Raw genomic sequence first — 22796 nt, 5'->3', positions numbered from 1 at the left:
CAACTGTTTGTTGTGATTTGGCGCCATATAAATAAAATTGAATTGAACTGAATTCACTGATTGGGTGAAATTGGTAGTTCCCCCACAATAAACTGCGAGCCCCTGAGAGCAGTGGGGTATATCTGTCTTTGTGTTCAAGTCTGTGGGTTTACTGCAAAACCTCCCTGGAAAGTGTTTTGCTTCTTGTCTTCTGAGTTTGTCTTTTTCATGAAACATTCCTGCACTTGAAGTTGCATTGCAAGTGGCCATTTTTATCTTTTGTATAGCGTTAGAGATCATTTAAAAGTATGTTTCAGAGAGTGAATTTTTGCCACAACAGGAAACTGAAGATTTTTGCTTTATTGCAGTAGAACAGATGTGTAGTGAGCTTCTTTTAAGATTAATGTAAAAAGCTACTTGCAGATGCTCATTTGTCACAAGTGGTTACATGTTCTATTTAGCAGAGTTTTACACTGAATGCCCTTCCTGATGCAACCCTAAAGAGGATTTGTATCTTCATCTGGAAATGGCCCAGTGACCTTTCATTGTTAAGCTAACGTCTTGACCACCACACAATGTAGACATTAAGATCACTGTAATAACTGCTAAATTTAGCCTCACACCATAAGTATAAAATATTAGTATTAATATATACTAAAGTAATATTACTCTTAACAGTGGCCATTTTCAGGATCATTATATTATTGAATCATAATTTGATCCTCTGTTCCATAATGTATTCCTAATTTGATTGAGCTACTAGTTCTTTCGATGTCAGTCTGGATGTTGGTTGTTGAAGAACCCATAGGTCCCACATCCTCTCCATGTAACCCCTTTCCCTGGGATTACATATGTAGTAGCATTTCAACATTTTCTCATTGCGTGTGCACTTGTGCCATATCCTTGTTCCAGTAGCCCACATATCAATATGTCCTGTTTCCTCGACACCTTGTTACTCCGGATGACGTCCGTGCCAGAATGGCTTCATTCATCTCGCAGTAATAAGATGGCTTGGGTAGCATGGTAACATGACTATAATTAGCTAATACAGCTGGGTCAAGTGACAGCTTTTCAAATTATGCTTTTCCCTCTCCAGCTTATGGGTTATCTGCTTTAAGTTGTGAGTTTGGTACTATGGGGTCTTTAAGATAAGGTTACTCAAGGCCTTGTATGTGAGAAGAAGGATTTTAAATTCAGTTCTGGATTTAACAGCATGCAAATGGAGTGAAGCCAATATGGGAAAAATATGCTCTCTCTTTCTATTCCCTGTCAGTACTCTCTTTGCAGCATTTTGGATCAACTGAAGTCTTTTCTGGGAAGTTCTAGAGAAATATGATAGTAATGAATTATTAGACATGAATAATCTTTTTAGCATTATTCTGAGACAGGCAGTTTCTAATTTTAGAAATATTGCCCAAATGGAAGACAGCAGTTCTACATATTTGTTTAATATGTGCATTAAAGGACATATCCTGGTCAAAAATGACTCCAAGATTCCTCATAGGAGGCCAAGGTACACAGTAAAATGGGCAGTGTTAATGCAACACTAAAAGAGTCAATTTTAACACTGAGCCAGTGAACATATGGTCCCGCCCTGTACAGTGTTAAAATTACACTGAGCTCAGTGTTACATTTTCAGAGTTGATTTTACTCTGATTAGAGTTAAATTTAGCTATAGAGTAAAATTTAATCAGCACTCACATTGTTAATATACTTTTACTCTATGACATAAATAACACTCACAGTGTTATTTAAATATGACACTGCTACTTTAAGTGTTATTCTAAATCAACTCCTACAATTTTTTCTTAACAAGTGTAAGATCTATTTAACTGTTAATTAAATTTAACTCTAAACAGTGTTAATGTGTAACCAATTCAGTCAGTGTCAAAAAAATTTACACAATTATATACTGTTTTTATAAACCTATTGTTAATATTTCTTACGACATACAGCCAAAGATATTTGTAGCACAAAAAGAACCCATCTTCCTTGTCTTATTAATTTATTAAGTTCAGTACAAAAATAAAATGCACTTAAAGGCTTCTCTGCATTTTCAGTTTGATTAGAAAGAAAAAACTTTTCTAAGACAATGTGAATTTACTGGAACATCTTTATCCATTTATCTAAGAAATACATATTTTTTGAAGAACTTGACATTAGTGCCATTTTTAACAAACGACAAATATCAATTGGTCAGTGACAAAGTTAAAAGCACCCATTTTCTTAAGGTCACATAAAATTTTACACAAAAGCTTTTCAAATTAGATCTTTAGATTACCAGTGACCAATTAGGAATATGTTGTTGCCGATGAAATTCTGTAGCCCCAGTTGAAAGTAATTTTGTGTTTGACATGGAGAGAGAGAGTGTTCACTACAAAGTTCTGAAGCAATTTCAGCACCTTCCTTTAACTCTCCAAGTTCCAAGACGTACATGTTGTGGAGCATTTGATTATAAACAGTTCCAAATACGAAGTGAAAAATTTCATCAAAAGCTCCAAGTGAGCTGGCTGACTTGCATGGTACGACCTGCTTGTCCAGAACAATGAAGAACTCATGAATGGTGCTCCTCTTTGTCCCAACAGCAAGTGGGTAGGGCTGCGTAGTGGAGTTCATGGCATCAGCATGTTCCTGGACACTTGTTCCACTCTAAGTATGAAAAATATGAAGTAAAAAAAGGAAAAATAAGTGGGATTTAAAATTTCTGTCAAAAACTGCCAGAAGCTTTCCCTGTCAAAGTTCAAATCAACACCTAACTAACACTCTCTGCCCCCAAATAGAAGAATACATAGCAATAAAAGGAATGAAATTGGTTCCATATAATTTTAAAACAGAATCCATTTCATATATGAAAAGAATCATAGCAAAAGAGGAGAAAGGGAACAGGTAATAGTTGTTGCAAAAATTAACATACATTACAAACCTTCTGGAAGACCACATGGTGCTCCTCATCCTGGGATGGAGAAACCTTCCCACGTCTTTTGTGGCCCTGACAGGAAGGAGGAATCAGGTGGAACAGGAGAATGATAGAAGCAAGATCACTGTCCCAGCCTGTGAGAACAGAAATAACACAGAACATGAAAATAAAGAAAAAAAATTAGAAGGCTATTCCTTTAAAGCCGAAACATAAAGAAATCCGATAGAAAATTCAATTAAATAAAAAATTCTTTACAATTCCTCCAGCTACTATTAATACTTTAAAGAGAAAGGTTTAAGTCCTACAGAATAAAACTACCAGAGGTAAGGGTCTCATCCAGTTCCTCCTCACTTGAAGCTCCTTCAGCACAGTAGATCACTTCTTCAAGGTCGGTTGAGGTAGGGAGAGTCTTGCTCTGCTGGATCACTTTATGCTTGAAAACAGTCGGCCACCTAAAGTAAAAGGCATTCTATTAATTGAGCACAGAAAATAAGACAAGAAGTACAACACTCATCAAAAATAATAAAAAACACATTGAAAATAATCACTGCAAACCATACACTACCATGTTGAAAAATTATGTAAAATAAAAACAAATGTATTCCAATATAAAACGAATGTTTGCAGTTTATGGGGGAAAAAAAAAATGTTGGCACTAACCTCTCCAAAAACCTGGTAGCTACATCTTCTCCAAATTCCAGAATGAAGTCTTGCTCAATCTAAACATATGGAAAAAGAGCTTATTGCAATATAACACAAAGCCAATTCATCTCCAGGCCTTTATTTCAGGGGCAGGTTTGTTTAAAGAGGTTATTAATTTAAAAAACAAAGATCTTACTGGATTGTGTGATCAACTCATGATCAGAAACTAACTTCTTTGATTTAATTTTTTTGACCAAACCTACTTAGGTAAAGCATCAAAAGTAAAGTGTGGAGTTTGCCCAAAATGAGATGTATAGCTATTTTAGAAGGTTTTCATTTTAGAGAACAAGTCAATTCACTTATGAACACACAATTGTACATCAACAGGCTATTTGTGTAAAATGCTGAATTACCAAGCCTCTGACATCTCTGAAGCGAGGAAATTCAGTCAAGACGCTGGATGATCTGTTTTCGTCCAGGACCATCTTGCAACGGTAATCAAACATCATCTTCATTTTGTTCCTGATGGCGGCCTCATCAGAAGAGTATTTCATGAAGGAATTAGCTTCCTTATATGGCTCTTCTCTTAGGGTCACCTCAGGGTTAAATGAAGCATCTCCTCTGGCTGTTGGTCCACACCCAGTCAGCTGACATGATGATCTTCTCCCCTCTGATAAGGTGCTCTTCCTCTGGATGGTTTTAAGCCTCCATGCTAAGTAGCCACTTTAACCATAATAGAAATCTTCCTTTAAAATAGGTTAACAGGCTATTTTATTAGAAAGGCAGCATTTGGGTCAAAAGATAAAGAATTTAAAACAACTTGGATATTGGATTTAATACTTACATATCCATTTTTGGAATAAGGATCACGCAGGTTTGGGAACTTTTCAATCATGCCTTGAGCATACATCTCTCTCACATGTTGTGGTGGTGCTGTCCTAAAGGAGCAAATTAAATTAGGGCTGCAACTTTAGTAATTAAGTATTCTATCGATAATTCCATTGATTACTGAAGTAATTGGATAAGAATTACAGTTCATCTGCATATTTTAACTTCCGTACAGCAGTTTTTCCCTGTGTGAAACAAACAGGGTGGATGAAGCAGCTACAAAGTTGTCTTTTCTTCACTTGCTGATCAGGTGGTTGATGGCGGACTTCCAGCTGCTTCCCAGTAAACGTTTAATAGTGGGTGGTTCGGGGGGGGGGGCTTCTTTTGGATGCTAGAAAAACGTCTCCTTTTGCTCCACCTGAGCTCACGTCTCAGTAAGGGCTCCGCCTCTTTAGGTGTGTATGAAGCAAGCAGCAATAATAGCAGCGATCTAGCCGGTGTGGAGTCCGCGGGGTGTGCTCCTGTCTGCTAAATGCTGTGACAGCAGAATTCTGAAAGTAAACCGATTTTCTCAGCCCAGTGCAAGGGCGTCTCAGCGCCTGGCGATCAACGACTAAAACACTGTTTTGACTCAAGAATTACTTTAAACAAACCACAAACGTAGTTGATCATTTGATATTCATCTGAGGACGATTTCATGTTCGTTGATAGTAACAAGCATAACTTTAATAGAATACCATTAAAAAGTAGAAATAGCTGAGATTTAATTAACACCGACGATACATTTCATGCTGTTTCAGAGGAACCGCAGCTCCCGCAGAAGGAGTTTCCCCCGAGGCAAATTGAAAACATAACCCGGGGGAGCTCGAGGCAGGTGTCTGAAGTCAATTCCCAAAATCAGCCCTGAAGTATATTTTATAGGTTCCTATCAACGTTTGGAAGCGTAGTGACCCGTTAATGCAATTTTATGTCTAAAATGCCATCTTTATTTAATGCTAAATATAGGATAACATTTTGAAGGTTTAAGCTAGCTAACAACTCCTCAAACATCTGTCACGTGAAAAGCATATTTTTTTCTGTCTGAAGAACCATGTTATTTTAATATGCTGCTTTGAGTGTAACGACAGTGAAAATTCAGGAAAAAAATGAAAAATTGAGGAAACTTACCGAGACTTTTCCAGCAAGGCGGAGAAGTTGAAAATGGCGCCGATAAAATTCTCTTCGGTCTGGCACAAAGTGCAAGGGGGCGGAGCTTTTCAGAGTACTTTTTTACACTCAGTTTGGAGAATTTTCATTAACACTGCATTATAGTGTTTTAGTAACTCTAACCGAGTGCATTTCCTTTAACACTTGACAAGTTACACTGTAAAGAGTTATTTTTAAAAAACCTGTTTTAACTCTGAATATTTACACCAACACTGCAGAACATAAGGAGGCATTTTACACCCACTGGTGTTGAACTGACTCTTATAGAGTTTACATGTTCTGACACTGCTTATTTGACACTCAGGATTTTACTGTGTAGTGACATCTAGAGTATCTGGTTAGACACCATTTTTCTGAGGTTTGTAGAGCCGAATACAATAACTTAAGTTTTATCTGAATTTAGGAGTAAGAAATTAGAGGTCATCTGTTAACTGGCAGCATCAAAATCACCTGAAAAAACTACATAATATTCTCTGGTTATTATTTGCTCTGGAAAATCAATTTCGTAGCCTATTAACTGGCCCAGTCCGGTCTGTGGGATGTATGAAGTGAAGTGGATTTTATATGTTAGGCTAGACCCTCCCATTTTGATTGACACCTTATTCGGCCAATCATGTCAAGAAATGGGTTTCACAGAGCCAATAATAACCAGAGGGTGACATGTAGCTCTGTCAAGTGATTTGGTGCGTCCCGTTACATGATTGGCTGAATGAGGTGTCAGTAAAAATGGGAGGGTGTCAGGATGTGGTATTGTTGTTGCTGTGGTCCTCTCCCTCTTTTCCTTTTCCTCCAGGAGGCAGGCAGCATGGAGTCCCTCCGCCCCTCGAGGGCGGGTCTGGTGGTCAGGGCAGTCACACCTGTTTCTCATTTGATGGCCAAACCTACCTTTTGCCTGTCTTCCCTCCTGGACAACCTCAAGGCTTCCACAGCAACTATATTTCCCTTCCACGGATTTCACAAGACCGGCGCACAAAGAGGCGCCTTCTCTCCGCTGGTGTGCACCCTCCACGCTTGGTCCCTGCAAATGAATGCCCTATCTGGACCTCCCCTGGGATTTTCCCCACCTAACATTTTGACTTGATTTTCTGTCATTGTAAATAAACTTTGCAGTTACGTCCAGCTGTCTTGTCCTGGTTTGCATTTGGGTCCTCCTTTTGCCTGCGGCTGTTAGCTGTGACAGAGGGTCTAGCCTGCCATATAAAATGAACTACTAGGGTACGTGGCCAGTTAGGCTACGACATCAGTTTAACTAAGGGTGTGTCACCTGGCTTCATGGATAGATAAAGCTGGGTATCATCTGAATAGCAATGAAAATGTATGCTATACTTTCTAATAATACTCCCTAAAGTAAGCATGTGTAATGTAAATAGAATTGGTCCTAGCACAGAACCCTGTGGAATGCAATAATAATAAATTAATAATATTAATTAATAATAGATTAAATGCAGTATTGAGGCTGCTATTTTTAGCATCTACATGGATATTAAAATAAGCCTTATCCAGCAGGTTCAGATTTCCTTTTATATCACCCACCACTGGTGGCATGCCACTGACTGCCAAACATCCTAGTTATCATTTTTTTCTGCCAGCTTATTTATAGACAACCTTAAAAGTAATCACATTTATACTAGGTATATTTCCACTAACTGCAGCGCAATGGAGGACACTGATGAACAGTGTTGTTTTCGTTAACGATGATGAAATTATTTTGTTTATGACCCTCTTTTTTATGCTGATAACGAGAAGATGACGAGATAAACATGGCTCTTTGGTGAATAAAACCTGATGAGACGTCTGTGAGTTTTCGTTGATGAGACGAAAATAGACGAGAAAGTTAATGGATGTTCCATCAGTCAGCCAAAATGCATGTATATGTCTGCCTATTGTGCCTGTTGTGCCTGTAATCTGTCAGCAAAAAGCTATCAGTAATGCTGCTGTATCCCATCTATTTTTGGTCACACCCACCACCTCCATTACTATAATCCAGGGGTGTCAAACTCAATCACAAGACAGGCCAAAATTGAAGACAGTCTGTGTCGTGGGTGTAACAGGATTAAAAATAATTTTATTCAGCAATATGAATTTGAATGGCCGGAATACAGCAACATTTTCCTCAACACATTACACAAAAGATAAAATAAAAATTTTCTTCAAAAAAAATGATGAAAATTTGCAAAATTTTCAGGTAAAAACTGAATTTCTGCACTTCACTGTCAGAAAAACGTTGCGTAACATGGGCAGTGTGCGCAGTTTCTCAGCAAAACGCGCAGCTGCAAACACAGCAGTGGAGATGCGCATAATCATGCGGTCACGTCCCTGAAGCTCCACGGACATATGGATGGTTCTCACAGAGCCATCATTCATCCCGGAGCCCTGCTGAGACTTTTCCTTTACTTTTCATGTAGTTGACAGATTTCCTCAGGTAGCTCATTGCACCTGTGTATAAGGCACGTCACCAAACTCAGAAGCTATATCCTCCGGAACTGCCGGTGATTTAAAGCTTTGCCTCATAAAGTTCACTGTCTGCGTTACGATGCGCATGGCGTGTTCTGTCTTCAGGACTTTGCTGTGCAGTTTCCTGCTGTGTGATGCATTGATGCACTGTTAGCTCACCTGTGCAGGTCTCCCTCTGCATCTTCTCCCGCGTCGTCCCACAATCCGCTCTTTTCCCCGCACATCGCAGGCGGGAAAAAGAGACAGACGATTTACCTCCGATGTCAGCGATCAGGTCCTCTGCTTCCCACCTGTTTGGAAAATCCCTGTTTTCCACTTTTCATTTGGCAATTTATGGGGGTCAGGCAGCTTAAATATCACTCTAAAAAGTGATGACCGCTGTTTTTATCCGCTGATCACTGATCAATGTGTTATTGGCAGCATTGAAAACGGGTTAGCGCACAGGTCGTGGCCTTCGCGGCAGCTGTTGCAGTGCATTGTAGGATTTGTAGTACAAGTGGTGGAGTGCTATTTACCCGTGATCTATTAATAACTATATTAAATCATATAAAGTCATATAAAATTATATGGCGAGCCGGATGTTCCCTGCGGTCCTTGAGTCTGACACACGTGCTTTAATCACTGATGGACCATGGCAGACGCTGCACATTGCATGATCATTCCATGTGCTTGGTGGACGCAAACCAAGAAAAGATCTATGGACTTACTTTCAATATAACACATTTGAAAGGAAAACTGAATGCACTGTCCAGGGAGACGGTGGTAACTGTGGATTAAAACATGTCGGGAAAAACAAATCTTAAGCGACAGTTAAAAATAGCCTGGTGTTGTGTGGTGTCTTTTTTTATATATAATATGCAACTTAATTGCCCTGGCAGACAAGGTCAAGTTAAGCATGTGTTCCTCATCCATTGCTAATATTTTGGGCATATGTATGTTTACTGCACTTTAACATATTTGAGAATAAAGCCCCAATTGCCAAAGTGAGAATGTTTTTGGAGTAATTGATTCCACTGTTACCACTAATTATTCAAATTAATTTGTAAAGACTAATGCTTTTTTATTTTTTTCCCCACTAAAGCTGACTAAAACTTGACTAAAACTTTTTGCGTTTTTGTCGACTAAAACTGGACTAAAAATATCACATTCAGAAATGACTAAAACTAAGATGCATTTACGTCCAAAAGACTAAGACTAAAACTAAATTTAAAATGGTTGCCAAAAACAACACTACCGCTCTCGGAAGAAAATAAAAAAAAAAATAAAGAAAAAGTTATTGAGCTCCAGGCCTGCACATGAGAGACAGCGTTGTGTTTTCTGGAATGCCAGAGAAGGCAGAAGACCCAGAAACAACAGTGAAGGAATTTATTCAGACCCACCTGAAATTTCTGGACGACATTGTGAAGACTGGGAGGAAAGTGACCTGCAGGACACAGACCCAGACTGATCTTGGCCAAATTTCACTTCAAGCAGCTGAGTGGAACAGGCTTCAGCATAACGATCCATTTCCAAAGGAGATCTTGGAACGACGCAAGAGCTTTTGAGGATGCCAATATTCATACTTTGGACTGAGAAGGCATATGACTTGAAAGAGGAGTAAAGGAAGTCATCTATGTCCAACAGAGATCTCTCCCCAGGTGCATCAACCCCCACTCATACCTTACTTCAAGTGACCTCAATAGGTCACATGAAAGAGTGGAGCAAGGTCTCATTGTGGTTTCACCCAAAACCCCTGCTAGTAATGACCCTCACCTTTTTTCACACCTTGACTCATGCTGATGCACACGAACAATAGTGGTTCAAAGACCACCCCCAAGGGAACAACCCCCACTATTGTTTAGATACATTTACAGGTGGTGCTATAGAGCCACCTATATAGCACCACATTACAGGTGGTGCTATAGAGCCACCTATATAGCACCACCTCAGCATTGTTCTCCAGATGGGGAGTTTTCACTGCTGAAATGCCGTCCCTATTATCTACCAAGGGAGTTCACTGCTGTGTTTTTGTCCCCCCTTAAGCAAATTCCTTGGCAGCACTCAGTGAACTTTACGATGTCATTAGTTCTTCACAGATGGCAAATCCTGCTAAACATTCCCACGCATGATAAGAACACCCTGGATCATGTATACAGTAACATACGTGGTGCATACAAGGATCTACCCCACCCCCACTTCAGACACTCAGACCACAGCTCTCTGTTCCTGTACCCGACCTATAGACAAAGACTGAAAGAAATAAACCCTGTTACCAAACAAATTAAACTGAGCCCGCTCCAGGACTGCTTTGTTTGAACAGATTCAACTCTAGGCCTCGAGGGCTGGTGTCCTGCAGGTTTTAGATGTGTCTCTAACCCAAGTCATTAGCAGGACTCTGGAGAACTCGACTGCCTACTGAGGTGGCAATTCAGTATGCAGTCTGTTCACCCATGTCTGTGCCACTTACCACAAGGATAACACTATCCTAAAGTTTGCAGATGGTACTGCAGAGATGGGATGTATCACTAGTGGGGATGAAGTTGCCTACAGGAGGGAGGTCGCCAGTCTGTTGTCATGGTGTGAGGACAACAACCTCACCCTAAACACTGACAAGACAAAGGAGATGATAGTGGACATGAGGAAGGAGAGGAGACCCCACCGACCACTGCTCATTCAGGAGCTTGAAGTGGAGAGGATGAGCTGCTTTAAATACCTGTGTGGCTACATCAGTGAGGACCTCACTTGGACATTTAACACCGCAAAGCTGGTTAAGAGGGCTCAACAGTGGTTATACTTGGTGAGGAGGCTGAGGAAGTTTGGTATACTGACCAGGATCCTCAGCAACTTCTATAGTTGCATGGTTGAGAGCATCTTGACCAGCTGCACTGTGTGGTACGGCAATGCTAATGCTACAAACCAAAACCACCTGCAAAGAGTGGTTAAGACTGCTGAAAAGATCATTGGGACTCCACTGCCCTCTCTGCAGAGCATCTAGAATTCCATTAGTCCAAAGTACAGCTGCGTCCATCCACAAAGACTCTGCCCACCCCCAATATGAACTGTTCACACTTCTATCCTCAGGTCGGATGTAATCCATGACCTCTAGACTGAAGAAGTCTTTCTTCTCTACAGCCATTAGACTCCTAAACACCTGATAGGAGTTTACAACCTTGGTGTATCTCAGCTTGCAACTATATTTGACTATCTACATTTTATAATTTGCACATGTGCAATTGCACACACTGCTGTTTAATGCATTATACAACCAATGTAGCATACATTACACAAATATGTACATAGCCTATTGCATCTCTGATTCTTATTTGTATGGTTGCATAGTTACATATACATGTATATATTTATTATTGTAACTCAAATACTATTTTATTATTTTGTGTGTTTTCTAAATTATCATTTATTCTATTCATCTTTTTTATATGAGGATCTTTGCCTGGCATCTGTTATAGACAGCAAAGACACAATTTCATTGTACAGAGAAACATGTTTTTCTCTTTTCTTTTTTTTTTTTTTACTGTGCATATGACAATAAAATATGAAATTTGAGTCAGGGGAGATGAGTGGCTGTCAGGAGGACTGTTATCAGAGTAAACGGGTGGTACTGGGCAGGACTCATTGATGGGGAGCAGGAGAAGCAGAGGGCCTGAGGCACATGTGTACTAAAGGTTATTTATTGGTTTACAATAATGCAGAGTTGGAAAATATTAAGATAAGGGGACTATTGCATAGCAACCAGTTGGCAGGTCCACACAAAGCACATGAAGCGGGATTCAAAGAGCCACACATGGAAGGGAAGAACAGCCTACTCACAGGAATAAGGAAGAGAATCAGAGCAAAATTACATGCTGCTACCACTCTTTTACAGCACAATAAAAGAAAATGATTCACGGTAGACAGTGGACTGATTTTAATATAAACACTGAGGGTTTTTTTTTTTTTTTTTGGAGGGGTGGGGACAGCACGGTGGTGTGGTGGTTAGCACGACTACCTCACAGCTACAGTGACATATAGTCCTGGGTTCGATTCCACCTTGGCCTCTCTGTGTGGAGTTTGCATGTTCTCCCTGTGTCTGAATGGATTTCCTCTGGGTACTGCGGCTGTCTCCCACAGTCTAAAGGCATGCGGTTACTGGGATTAGATTAATTGGTCACTCTAAATTGCCCATAAGTAAGAATAGGAGTGTGAATAGTTGTCTGTCTCTTTGTGTTAGCCCTGGTACAGGCTGGCAACCTGTACAGGGTGTACCCTGCCTCTCACCCTATGATAGATGGGATAGGCTTCAGCCCCCCACAACCCTGAACAGGGTAAGAGGATGGATGGATGGCACTGAGGTTTTAGTCTATTTGACTGTTTAGCCCTGTTTGCTGCATACATATTGTTGATGTATATTCACATATACAGTGTTTTGTAATGTATTCACAGACAAAACTAAATCCCAAGAACATCAAGGTGTGAAGTTGCTTTCCTTGAAGATGAAACTCATATTTTTCTTTTTCTTACTCTGTGTCATTGCCATTGGAGTTTTTTCTGGAACGTCATAGATTTTAACTGTATACCAGCATTATTTCTATCAAAATGCAAGTTTTTATGTGTGTGACAAATGAAATTTATGCAATTTAATGTAGTATGATCCATCAGTTAGCTTATGAAAGCCTCTCCTGAGCCTTTTTTTTTTTTATCAATCACATGTCAGAGGATACCTTCAATTGGTGAAGGGTAAGTGGGAAAATCTAATACAAAATACACAAACAAGTACAAATCTGAGGAAAAAAAAATCTGGAAAAACTGTAACATGCACACACTCCTAACTTTTCCAGACAACCGATCTGAAACAGCAAGGTTTTTTCCTCATATCATAATGAGTTACTTCAAGGACAGCATCTGATTGTCACAGATACTAGTAACATAAAACTGAATACTGAAACACTTAGGGAAACCTTTACTTTTTTAGAATACACAATAGATTCATTTAATATTTGCAGTGCTGTAAATGATTTTACATTAATTGTGCTTTCAAATAATACAAATGTAATGTTCTTACCATCAATCCTACATACTGTAAAACATTAGAATTTCAACACTTAGACTATTCACTTATTACATATAGGAATTGAAGTCGACACTTTAGTAACCACAATCTCTAGGAGACAGTGTTATGTTGTAAAAATGTTAAATATGCTTTTGTATGTCAGCAGATACACTTTCTTTCTTTCTTTTTTTTTTTTTTTTTAAACTAAGGCTATCATGTCTGGCAGTTTTCACAGTCAGAATCATGATCCAAATGTGTCGTGATCCTGGGCCGTTGGCCCAAGGCACCTTATGTTTCTTTGAGTTCTGTTTTCTGTCATAAATTAGGATTTTAGGTTATCATGGTTTTCTGTTATACTTATCTGTGTTATTTCCCATGTCCTCCTGTTCTGTCATCATTTCTATGTCTGTTTTGTTCTCATGTTTTTGTCCCTTGTCTCTTGTCTTGCGTTTAGTTTGACTTCCTGGTGTTTCCCTGTGTGTTTAGATTTCTGTTTTTAAATGATTTACAGGCTGATGTTGTGTTTCTTCAGGAGACACGTCTGTCTAAAACATCTGCACACACTCTCTCCTCTCCACAGTTCCCTCACATGTTCTCAGCCTGCTACAACTCCAAACAAAGAGGTGTAGCTATATTGATTAACAGGAAGATTAACTTTAACATTAACAACAAACAGGTTGTATAAGCGCTTTGAGTGCTCATACTGAGTAGAAAAGCGCTATATAAGAACTAGTCCATTTACCATTTACCAAAATAGATCCAGAAGGTAGATTTATAATAGTTAATTTATCTATTCAGAATACAGATTTATGTATTGCTAGTATATATGGACCAAATGTTGATGACCCCTCCTTCTTTCACACCTTCTTCACCTCACTCTCGGATCACTCTGACTCCACACTTATAATAGGAGGAGACTTCAACCTGGTACTTAATCCAGATATCGACAGGCTCAGTACAGCAGTGAGTCAAAAGATCTGGCAGTCTGCAGACGTTCTTAAACAGTACATGAAGGATTTTGGTCTTTGCGATGCTTGGCGTTCACATCACCCCACTCTAAGGGATTGCCTTTTTCTCACCAGTACATCATTCTCACTCCCGCTTAGACTACTTTTTAGTTAGCATCTCCATGATGATGGATATCACAGAAACTCAGATCCACCCTATCACTATCAGTGATCATGCACTATCGCTGTGACACAGAAAAGAGTCACACCACCAATTAGGAACTGTTTTTTTTGTTCTGTTTTTTTTTTGTTTGCTTTTTTTCCCCCTCTTCTATATCCCTTTCCTTATTGCCTGTCATTGCATTCGGATCACCATTCCGATTGTGAAAACTGCCAGACATGATAAGCTTTAAAAAAAAAAAAAAAGATTTCCTCTGTGTTTAGGTTTCCTCTGTGTCAATCTATGTATACCATGTTTAGTTAGTTACTGTTTTGTTGTGACAGTCTTTTCTCCCCTGTACTTAGTGTTTAGTTTTGCTTCCCCTTGTCTTGTTTCTGAAATTATATTCAGCTGTGATCCCACCTGTTGTCACTCCCCTCATTACCAAGTGTGTGTATATTGTCTATGTTCTTGTTAGTTCCTTGTCAGGTCGTTTGATGTCCTCTGTTCTTGCTGTGTGCCTCATGTTTTATGTCCATGCCAAGTAGTCAAGTCTAGTTTTGGAGTTGAAGTCTGTGCTGCTGGCTCCTGTCCAGCCCATCCTTGTTGTACTCCATTAAATAAAGCTTTAATCCTAAGTGAAGCTTTTGCCTTGGTTGTCCTGCTTAGGTGTCCTACGCCTTGCCTGCCACAACAGCAGAGGTGGCAAAAGTACTGACATTCTGTACTTAAGTAGAAGTACAAGTACTTGTGTTAAAAAATACTTTGGTAAAAGTCGAAGTACTGGTTCAAGTTCTTTACTTAAGTAAAAGTAAAAAAGTACAGGCTCTGAAATTTACTCAAAGTAAGAAAGTAAAAGTAGCTCTTTGGAGGACGTTTCTACCTGCTATTTTTGTGTAAAGCTAACTGAACCTTATTATATATTATTGTAATAATATAAAATAATACATGAGAACACAAATGTTATTCCAATCTAAATTTTAATTCTAATGAATGTACTCAGCTTGAATCACAAACTGTGAAAAGGAATTTAAACACAGCTCTATTCTCTGTGTCCTCCATAGTAGAGGGTGACTGTGCCTCCACCTAAACACAAACATGAGGATACTCAGGGGTTACAGTGGGATTCAGAAGGTGGAGGAACCCTAAGATCAGCTGTAGTGGCTCTGCATGGGGAGAAGAATCACAACTTTCTATTGTGAGCTGCAGTAAATGATGTTGGTGTGCAGGCTGTGATCAGCTGACCTGCTGCTGCTCTGAGGTTTACTGCTCTGTGTGGATGAACTGAATTCACAAAGATGTAACCCAGTATTTCACAGCTATCTGAGCTGATCTCCATCCCCTACACTTACAGCATACAGGCTGTAGAAATGTTGGATTCAGTGAATGAATCTCAGCATCAGCAGCTTTGATTCAAACTCATCTCTGCTACACTGATGTAACCTGTAACTCTGACCATGAACACAAAGTGCACCAACACAGAGCTTTACTGTAAATACAGTACAACAAGATAACCTGTTTATTACGTACTAAACTGCAGTATTTTCATACAATCTTTGAATAACACAAAGTCAGCATACTTCTGTTTATTTTCCAGTCCTTACCTTTAATTCTAGCCTCTCTTCGTCCTCTCCTGTCCTCTTTCTCCATCTCTGAGTGAACTTCTCTCTCTTTGCTCTCCCTGACATGCAGCAGCTCTTCTTTTAGCTAGCAGACACACTGTGTGACAAACTGCACACACTTTGTGTGTTTGCTGATATTTGTTGAGCATTTAAAAATGTTGCATTTACCTGCCACACGTTACTCCCTTCATGCTCGCTCCTCTTCAGTAGCGCTAGCTAAGCTGTTTATGTGCCGCGAGCATAATTTACGGATTCGGTCCGGCCCGCTGTGACCCCTGATTATAGCGCTATAAATGAGACATTAATTACATGGGTTTGTGTATTTAATCCCTTTGTACCCGATAAGCCCCGGTGATGGAGGATACGCCAGTATGATTGTCTTTTATATGTTAATATTCCTCCGTTTAGGCTCAGATCATTTGATGTTTGACGGCGCACTGACCGGAAACGCAAACTTCTCCCTGACGTGTTAAAAAGTAACGAGTCTGTTTGAAAATGTAAGAAGTAGAAAGTACCGATACTTGTGTAAAAATGTAGGGAGTAAAAGTAAAAAGTACTCAGAAAAATAAATACTCAAGTAAAGTACAGATACCTAAAAAATCTACTTAAGTACAGTAACGAAGTATTTGTACTTCGTTACTTCCCACCTCTGCACAACAGTACATGACAGAATGCATTGGGGTGGCTGTAGCTCAGTAGGTAGAGCAGGTCACCTACTAATTGGAAGGTCAGCGGTTTGATTCCTGGCTACTCCAGGCTACATGCCAATGTATCCTTGGGTAAGATACTTAACCCCAAGTTGCTCTCCGATGCAACCGTCAGAGTGTGAATGTGTGTGAATGTTAGATAATTAAAGCACTTAGCTTAGTTAATATTGGAAGTGCTTGTATGAATGGGTGTGCATGGGTAAATGTAAAACGTGTTGTATAAGCGCTTTGAGTGCTCAGACTGAGTAGAAAAGCGCTATATAAGAGCTAGTCCATTTACCATTAGTCCATATATATATATATATATATATATATATATATATATATACACACACACAATCTTGCTGTGTTACGTTGTAATACATGCATGTGCGTGTCCCTGTCAGAAAACATAGTCAATAATGAGGGTGATAAGCTGCAACGATGCCCCCTAGGATCTAGAGTTAAATAGGGAAAGACCCAGGAAACCCGGGCTGTCCACAGCCCACCAGGAGCTTAGAAGACCTGTGGCCACACATCCTGAAGATAAATGCGCGCACACCCCAGAGGAGGAAGGAAAGAGACCCTAGATGGAGCTCCCACGACCAAAGGGCATGAGCCCCAAAGAGTACAGTTTCTACAATCAAACAGTGGACAAGGTGTTTCAGATCTTCCCACCCAATGTTGATTTTACACGATCCAGCCCTGACCGCTGCAGGACTTGTGCTGTGGTTCATTTTATGGATGACTGACAGATTTTCATTATGTTGTTAACTTCACTCCATATACAGTATATCATACAATGATATATATTATAAATATGTATAGTTTGTTGTCTGTATTATTTATAATGAACTGTGGCCGTATCAAAGGTTTTGAAAGAAATGTTGGAACCAAAACAAAACACAACCGCACTGTTCTATAAATTTGGACACCACCACTCACCTTGTCCTGTTCCCATTCAAAACTTATGATTTAGAGTGGCTCATCCAGTCCTTCACTCAAAGGTATGTATATAGTACAAAGTTAGTACCAGTGGATTTCTGTCTCCTGGAACTTCCAGAAAGCAAGTAAACCAGAGACATTCAGACAACCCAATTCAAATTGCATAGGAAATATAGTTGAATGGACTTCTACATCCTTCTCTCCTTCCTCTCAATGGAACCCTGATACCTGGGAATTGTGGGGTTTAGCTACTGGCTTACGAGCTGTGAAAATAAGGTTAAAAAAAGGCAAAGGTAAGGCAAACTTGATTTCTATAGCACATTAAAAACAATTTCTGTTGACCAAAGTGCTGTACAGATCATCAAAACATACAATAGTCATTAAAACAACAATAAATACAATCAAAAATCAAATATTAACTGGTAAAACCCTCAATAAAAATCACAGATATAAAAACTATGATACCATAGTAAAACCAGAATTCTCCATTCAACTAGTCTCAAATGCAAGTGAACATATATATGTCTTAAGAAGTACTTTAAAATGATTAAGCAAATGAGCTTCTCTCATATGAGAAGATAAGCTATTCCAAAGCTTAGGTGCCACCACTGCAAAGGCTCTATCACCTCTGCTTTTCAACTTGGATCTAGGTCTACAGTACTTACCGTAATAACCGATGGTCTGTAGATCTCAGGCCCCTAGAAGGAATATAGGGTCTCAAAATATCTGTTAAGTAGCCAGGTGCCAAACCATTAAGACTCTTAAAAATAAGTAGTAAAATTTTAAATTGGATCCTAAAATAGACTGGGAGCCAATGTAAGGAGGCCAATATAGGGATAATATGATCGTGCCTTTTATTGCCTGTTTACAGCCGTGCTGCTGCATTTTGGAATGTTTGCAAGCAGTGAAGTAACAGCTGATCACACCCAACATAAAGAGAATTACAGTAGTCAAGATGAGATGTAATAAAAGCATGAATTACTCTCTTAAAGTCCTGAGGTGGGAGGTAGGCCTTTATTTTACTAAGAAACCTTAAATGAATAAAACTCAACTTAACTACAGAGCTAATCTGCTTATCAAATTTTAAAGTACTATCCAAGATAACGCCAAGGTTTCTTGCAACAGGATGGCAATAAAAACATCTAAAAGGTGGGGTTGTCCAAAAGAGATAATTTCTGTTTTACTTTTATTTAGTTTGAGAAAATTTGTCTCTATCCATAACTGAATGTCTCTAAGATAGTCCACTAGTGTATTCACAGATGTATGACTTTTAGATTGTAGAGGTAAATAAATCTATATGCCATCTGCAAAGGAATGGAAGGAGATATTATACTACTCAAAAATGGAGCCCAGGGGAAGCACATACAAGGAAAAGAGAAGGGGGCCCAATAAAGAACCCTGGGGAACCCCACACTTAAGAGGAGACAGTGATGATGAGTACTGTCCCAGATGCACAGTGAAACTTCTAGCAGATATGACTTGAACGATTTAAGGGCTGTCCCTTTAATGCCCACACATGATTCAAGGCATGACAGAAGAATACTATGATCTACAGTGTCAAAAGCTGCAGTCAGGTCCAGCAGCACAAGGACAACAGAATTACTAGCATCAAGAGTTAAAAGCAGGTCATTAAAAACTCTTAAAAGGGCTGTTTCTGCACTATGCCCTAGCTTAAAGCCAGACTGAAATTTCTCTGAGATACCATTTAAATCAAGATATGATTGTAACTGAATATACACAACCTTCTCTAAAACCTTAGACAAAAAAGGAAGTTTATAAATTGGCCTAAAATTAGAGAGCACAGCTGGGTCCAAGGTGCTCTTTTTGAGAAGGGGCTTTATAACAGCATGTTTAAAAGCAATTGGGACACAGCCCAACCACAAGGAGGAATTGATTAAATTCACAATGCATGGCCCAAGAGTATTAAAAACCTCCTTAAAGAGACGAGGTGGAATGATGTCAAATGGACAGTGGGAAGGTCGTATATAAGAAACTTTATCAGTTAAACTGGAAAGAGAAACTTGTTCAAAGTTCTCAAAGACAGCTGGATATACAACAGGGCATACAGGAGAAACAGGATGAACTAAGACACTAGAGGAAGATGACCTAGTAAAACACACCTTCTCTTTAAAAAATATAAGTTCTCCACAAAGAGCAGATGAGGGTAAAACGCAAGCATAACAGGGATTAAGAAAAGAGTTAAGAACACTAAAAAGAGGCTGGGGTCTATGGCTTTTATTTAATACAAGATTTGATACAAACTGGGTCTTTGAAACTTTGACAGCTCTCTGGTACTTCAGCAGGGTATTTTTAAAAATATCTAATGAAATTTGAAGCTGATCCGTCTTTTCTTTCCTCTCTGCATGTGTGCAAGTGAGAGAATATTATTAATGGATTATGTACAGAAAGAAACATCTTGTGATTTGACTGCCTGTGAACCTTTAGAGAGCATCTGTTGTCAATGGAGGCAATATACATGATATGTGGTATAGCTGGTCTATTGATTAATCTTGCTTATGCTGTTGTTGGTCCAACAGCCAGCCCTGGAGGGGAACAAAGTTATAACATGCAAAGAGCTAAAGGGAAACTGAGTGTTAAAAATAACAAGTTGCAGCCACTGTCTGTACTGTTCATAGTATATTTCTTTTAAATCTTTGATTTTATTTATTTATTTGCATTTCTTCCATTCCTGATGAACTCCGCTGTTGCTTGCTTCACTATTCCAGCCCACTTGTGAACCAATCAGCATTCAACTAATGCAAAGGTCATCCATGTTCAGCCCTAGGAGGACTGCATGGGAACACATTTGCTGTGGATGAAAAGTCTTCTCTGTGTGATATCCATATGAAATCTGCATGCAAATGGACATTGTTGGAGTTATGGTATAAATTCCATTCTGTTTATTATAACTTATCATATCTTCTGTTTGTATATTTTCTATAAGTTGTTCTATGTACATATGATACTGTTGTTTTTATGTTTGAAATGGGAACACGTGGTGGTATTTCTTACAAAGGAAGTTGTAGTTACTTGCAGGCTGTTTCAAGACTGCAGAGAACACATATAGGATACGTGTTTCGTATACGCCATGTTACATGCGCACATGTCACAGTATGCTTACGACCATATATGGTAAGGAAAAAGCCAAGAATGTTGTTTATTACATGCTGTAAACTGCGTTTGGTGTAACCCACGTGATCTTATTGTGAAAATCCGAATAAAAGCGCTGCGCAGGAAGCAGTTCCTTGGGACAAATAACTTCCGCTCAGCCGCGAGCTGAGTTCAAGGAACGGATCTCTCCTCCTTGCGCAAGTTCAAAAGAGTTGTGTGTTTGTTCTCTGAGTTATTAAAATGATCTGAACCTATCAGACATATTTGTATATAGATTTCCAGAAATTTACCATAAATTATGCATAAAACTCACTGTATCATGCAGAGGGTGCAAAGCATTCACCAAAATGGATGTGAATTTGGCCAACTTCTTCTTCTCACTCACCTTCTCAGTGGAGTCCAAGGAGCAGAGCCAGCTCTCTTGCTTCTCTCAGAAACATCCTCAGGAATTACTCTTGTGGGCTGCACAGTGCTAACAGCTGCTCTAAAGTACAAACAATGGAGCTGTTGCTGAATGGATCTGCCAAGTGTAGATTAAAGCACTTCCAGAATAGCAAAAGGCATATCCCTTTTATGGGCTGATATCAGCAATGGGGGAAAAAAAACACGCAAAAAAAAAATGGTCCAAAATAAACAGAAATAAAGAAAAGAGGTAGGAGATGTTGCAACAGGTTGCCACATTTGCAGTGCCATTTTAAAAGAGCAATAAAAAGAATTCTCTATGATGAATGCTATTTTGATCAGTGACCTCCTCTCCACCCAAGCTTCCCCATGTAGCCATTACTATCTAAATTGGATTAAACTTTCTGCACCTGCACTATGTACAATGCTGTGAAAAATTATTTGCCCTCTTCCTGAATTATTTACTTTTTGTTGCAAAATTGATAAATCAAACAGATTTTAATATTAGACAAATATAATCTGAGTAAATACAAAATGTATTTTTTTAAATGATGATTTCATTTATTAAGAGAAAAAATATCTAAACCTACCTGACCCTGTGTGAAAAAATAATTGCCCTTAAATCTAATAACTTGTGTCACTCTTGGCAAAAACTGCTGTCAAGTGTTTGTGATAACTGGGAATTAGTTTTTCATCTTTCCCTGAAGTTATTTTGTCCAACTATTGTTTGCAGAATTATCTTAATTCTGCCAAACTGGAATGAATGGCCAGTTTAAGGTCATTCCGAAACATCTCAATTGGATTTAAATCTGGACTTTGACTAGGCCAGGACTAGGAACTTTATTTATCTATTTATTTTTTTACCTATTCAGGGGTGGACTTGCTGGAGTTTTCAGATCATTGTCCCTTTGTACAAGTGCATTTGAGCTTCAGGGAATGAACTGATGGCCAGACAGGCTCCTGGATTTTCTGGTAGAGAGAAGAATTCATGGTCCCATCAATTAGGGCAATGGCAAGTCATCCAGGTCCTGAAGCAGCAAAGCAGCCCCAGACCATCACACTACCACCAACATGTTTTACTGTTGGTATGACATTCTTTTTATGAAATACTGTGTTAGTTTTAAACCAGATGTAACAGGACACACAAACCTTCCAAAGAGTTCAATTTTTGTTTTGTTTCCCAAAAGTCTTGACATTTTTAAAATAAGATATCATTATTGTTCTTGCACAATACAATGAAATTTTGTTGTAGCCATCCTCTAAGTGCTGAAATAATAAATAATACAAGATAGAAATAAGAAATATTAATAACAATAAATAACAATCTGGGATTTACAGTGAGCAGAGGGAGTATAACTGGCAATAAACAGTTTATTTACAACTGAATGCAATGTGCTAAAGTGGCACAGTGGATGTGCAAGGGGATTGTCTGTTGGATTTGATATGGTTTGTGTATACGCCATCCAGTCTGGGGAACTGGTGATCCTTTCAGCAGACATGAAGCTCATCCAGGATGGCACATCAATTCGAGCTGTGGCAAGAAGGTTTGCTGTGTCTGTCAGCGTAGTGTCCAGAGGCTGGAGGCGCTACCAGGAGACAGGCCAGTACACCAGGAGACATGGAGGAGGCCGTAGTAGGGCAACAACCCAGCAGCAGGACTGCTACCTCCGCCTTTGTGCAAGGAGGAACAGGAGGAGCACTACCAGAGCTCTGCAAAATGACCTCCAGCAGGCCACAAATGTGCATGTGTCTGCACAAACGGTTAGAAACCGACTCCATGAGGATGGTATGAGGGCCCGACGTCCACAGATGGGGGTTGTGCTCACAGCCCAACACTGTGCAGGACGCTTGGCATTTGCCAGAAAACACCA

General features: G+C 39.3%; 1 protein-coding gene and 1 pseudogene across 1 annotated transcript; one reads left to right on the top strand and one right to left on the bottom strand.

Moving 5' to 3' along the window:
- Positions 1–2093: 2093 nt before the first annotated feature.
- On the bottom strand, positions 2094–4647 carry LOC115787707 (uncharacterized). The gene is made up of 7 exons (XM_030740485.1): positions 4383–4647; positions 3952–4261; positions 3557–3615; positions 3215–3348; positions 2903–3030; positions 2509–2628; positions 2094–2105 (listed from the first exon to the last, which is right to left on the bottom strand). Exons 1-7 carry the CDS (start codon positions 4388–4390, stop codon positions 2094–2096), a joined length of 771 nt encoding a protein of 256 aa, XP_030596345.1. The 5' UTR covers positions 4391–4647.
- Positions 4648–12495: 7848 nt separating this feature from the next.
- Positions 12496–20999, top strand: LOC115787706 (uncharacterized; annotated as a pseudogene).
- Positions 21000–22796: the final 1797 nt, after the last annotated feature.

This window comes from Archocentrus centrarchus, chromosome 11, assembly GCF_007364275.1.
Source record: "Archocentrus centrarchus isolate MPI-CPG fArcCen1 chromosome 11, fArcCen1, whole genome shotgun sequence".
Taxonomy (NCBI): domain Eukaryota; kingdom Metazoa; phylum Chordata; class Actinopteri; order Cichliformes; family Cichlidae; genus Archocentrus; species Archocentrus centrarchus.
The sequence above is the reverse complement of the archived record's forward strand: the minus strand, read 5'-3'. Positions and strand labels throughout refer to the sequence as shown.

Excerpts from the sequence above, each read along its gene's own strand:
- LOC115787707 (XM_030740485.1), bottom strand. Across the intron at positions 3,031-3,214 it reads GGATGAGACCCTTACCTCTG|GCTGGGACAGTGATCTTGCT; the intron begins GTAGTTTTATTC and ends CTGTTCTCACAG. Across the intron at positions 2,629-2,902 it reads ACCATGTGGTCTTCCAGAAG|AGTGGAACAAGTGTCCAGGA; the intron begins GTTTGTAATGTA and ends TTTCATACTTAG.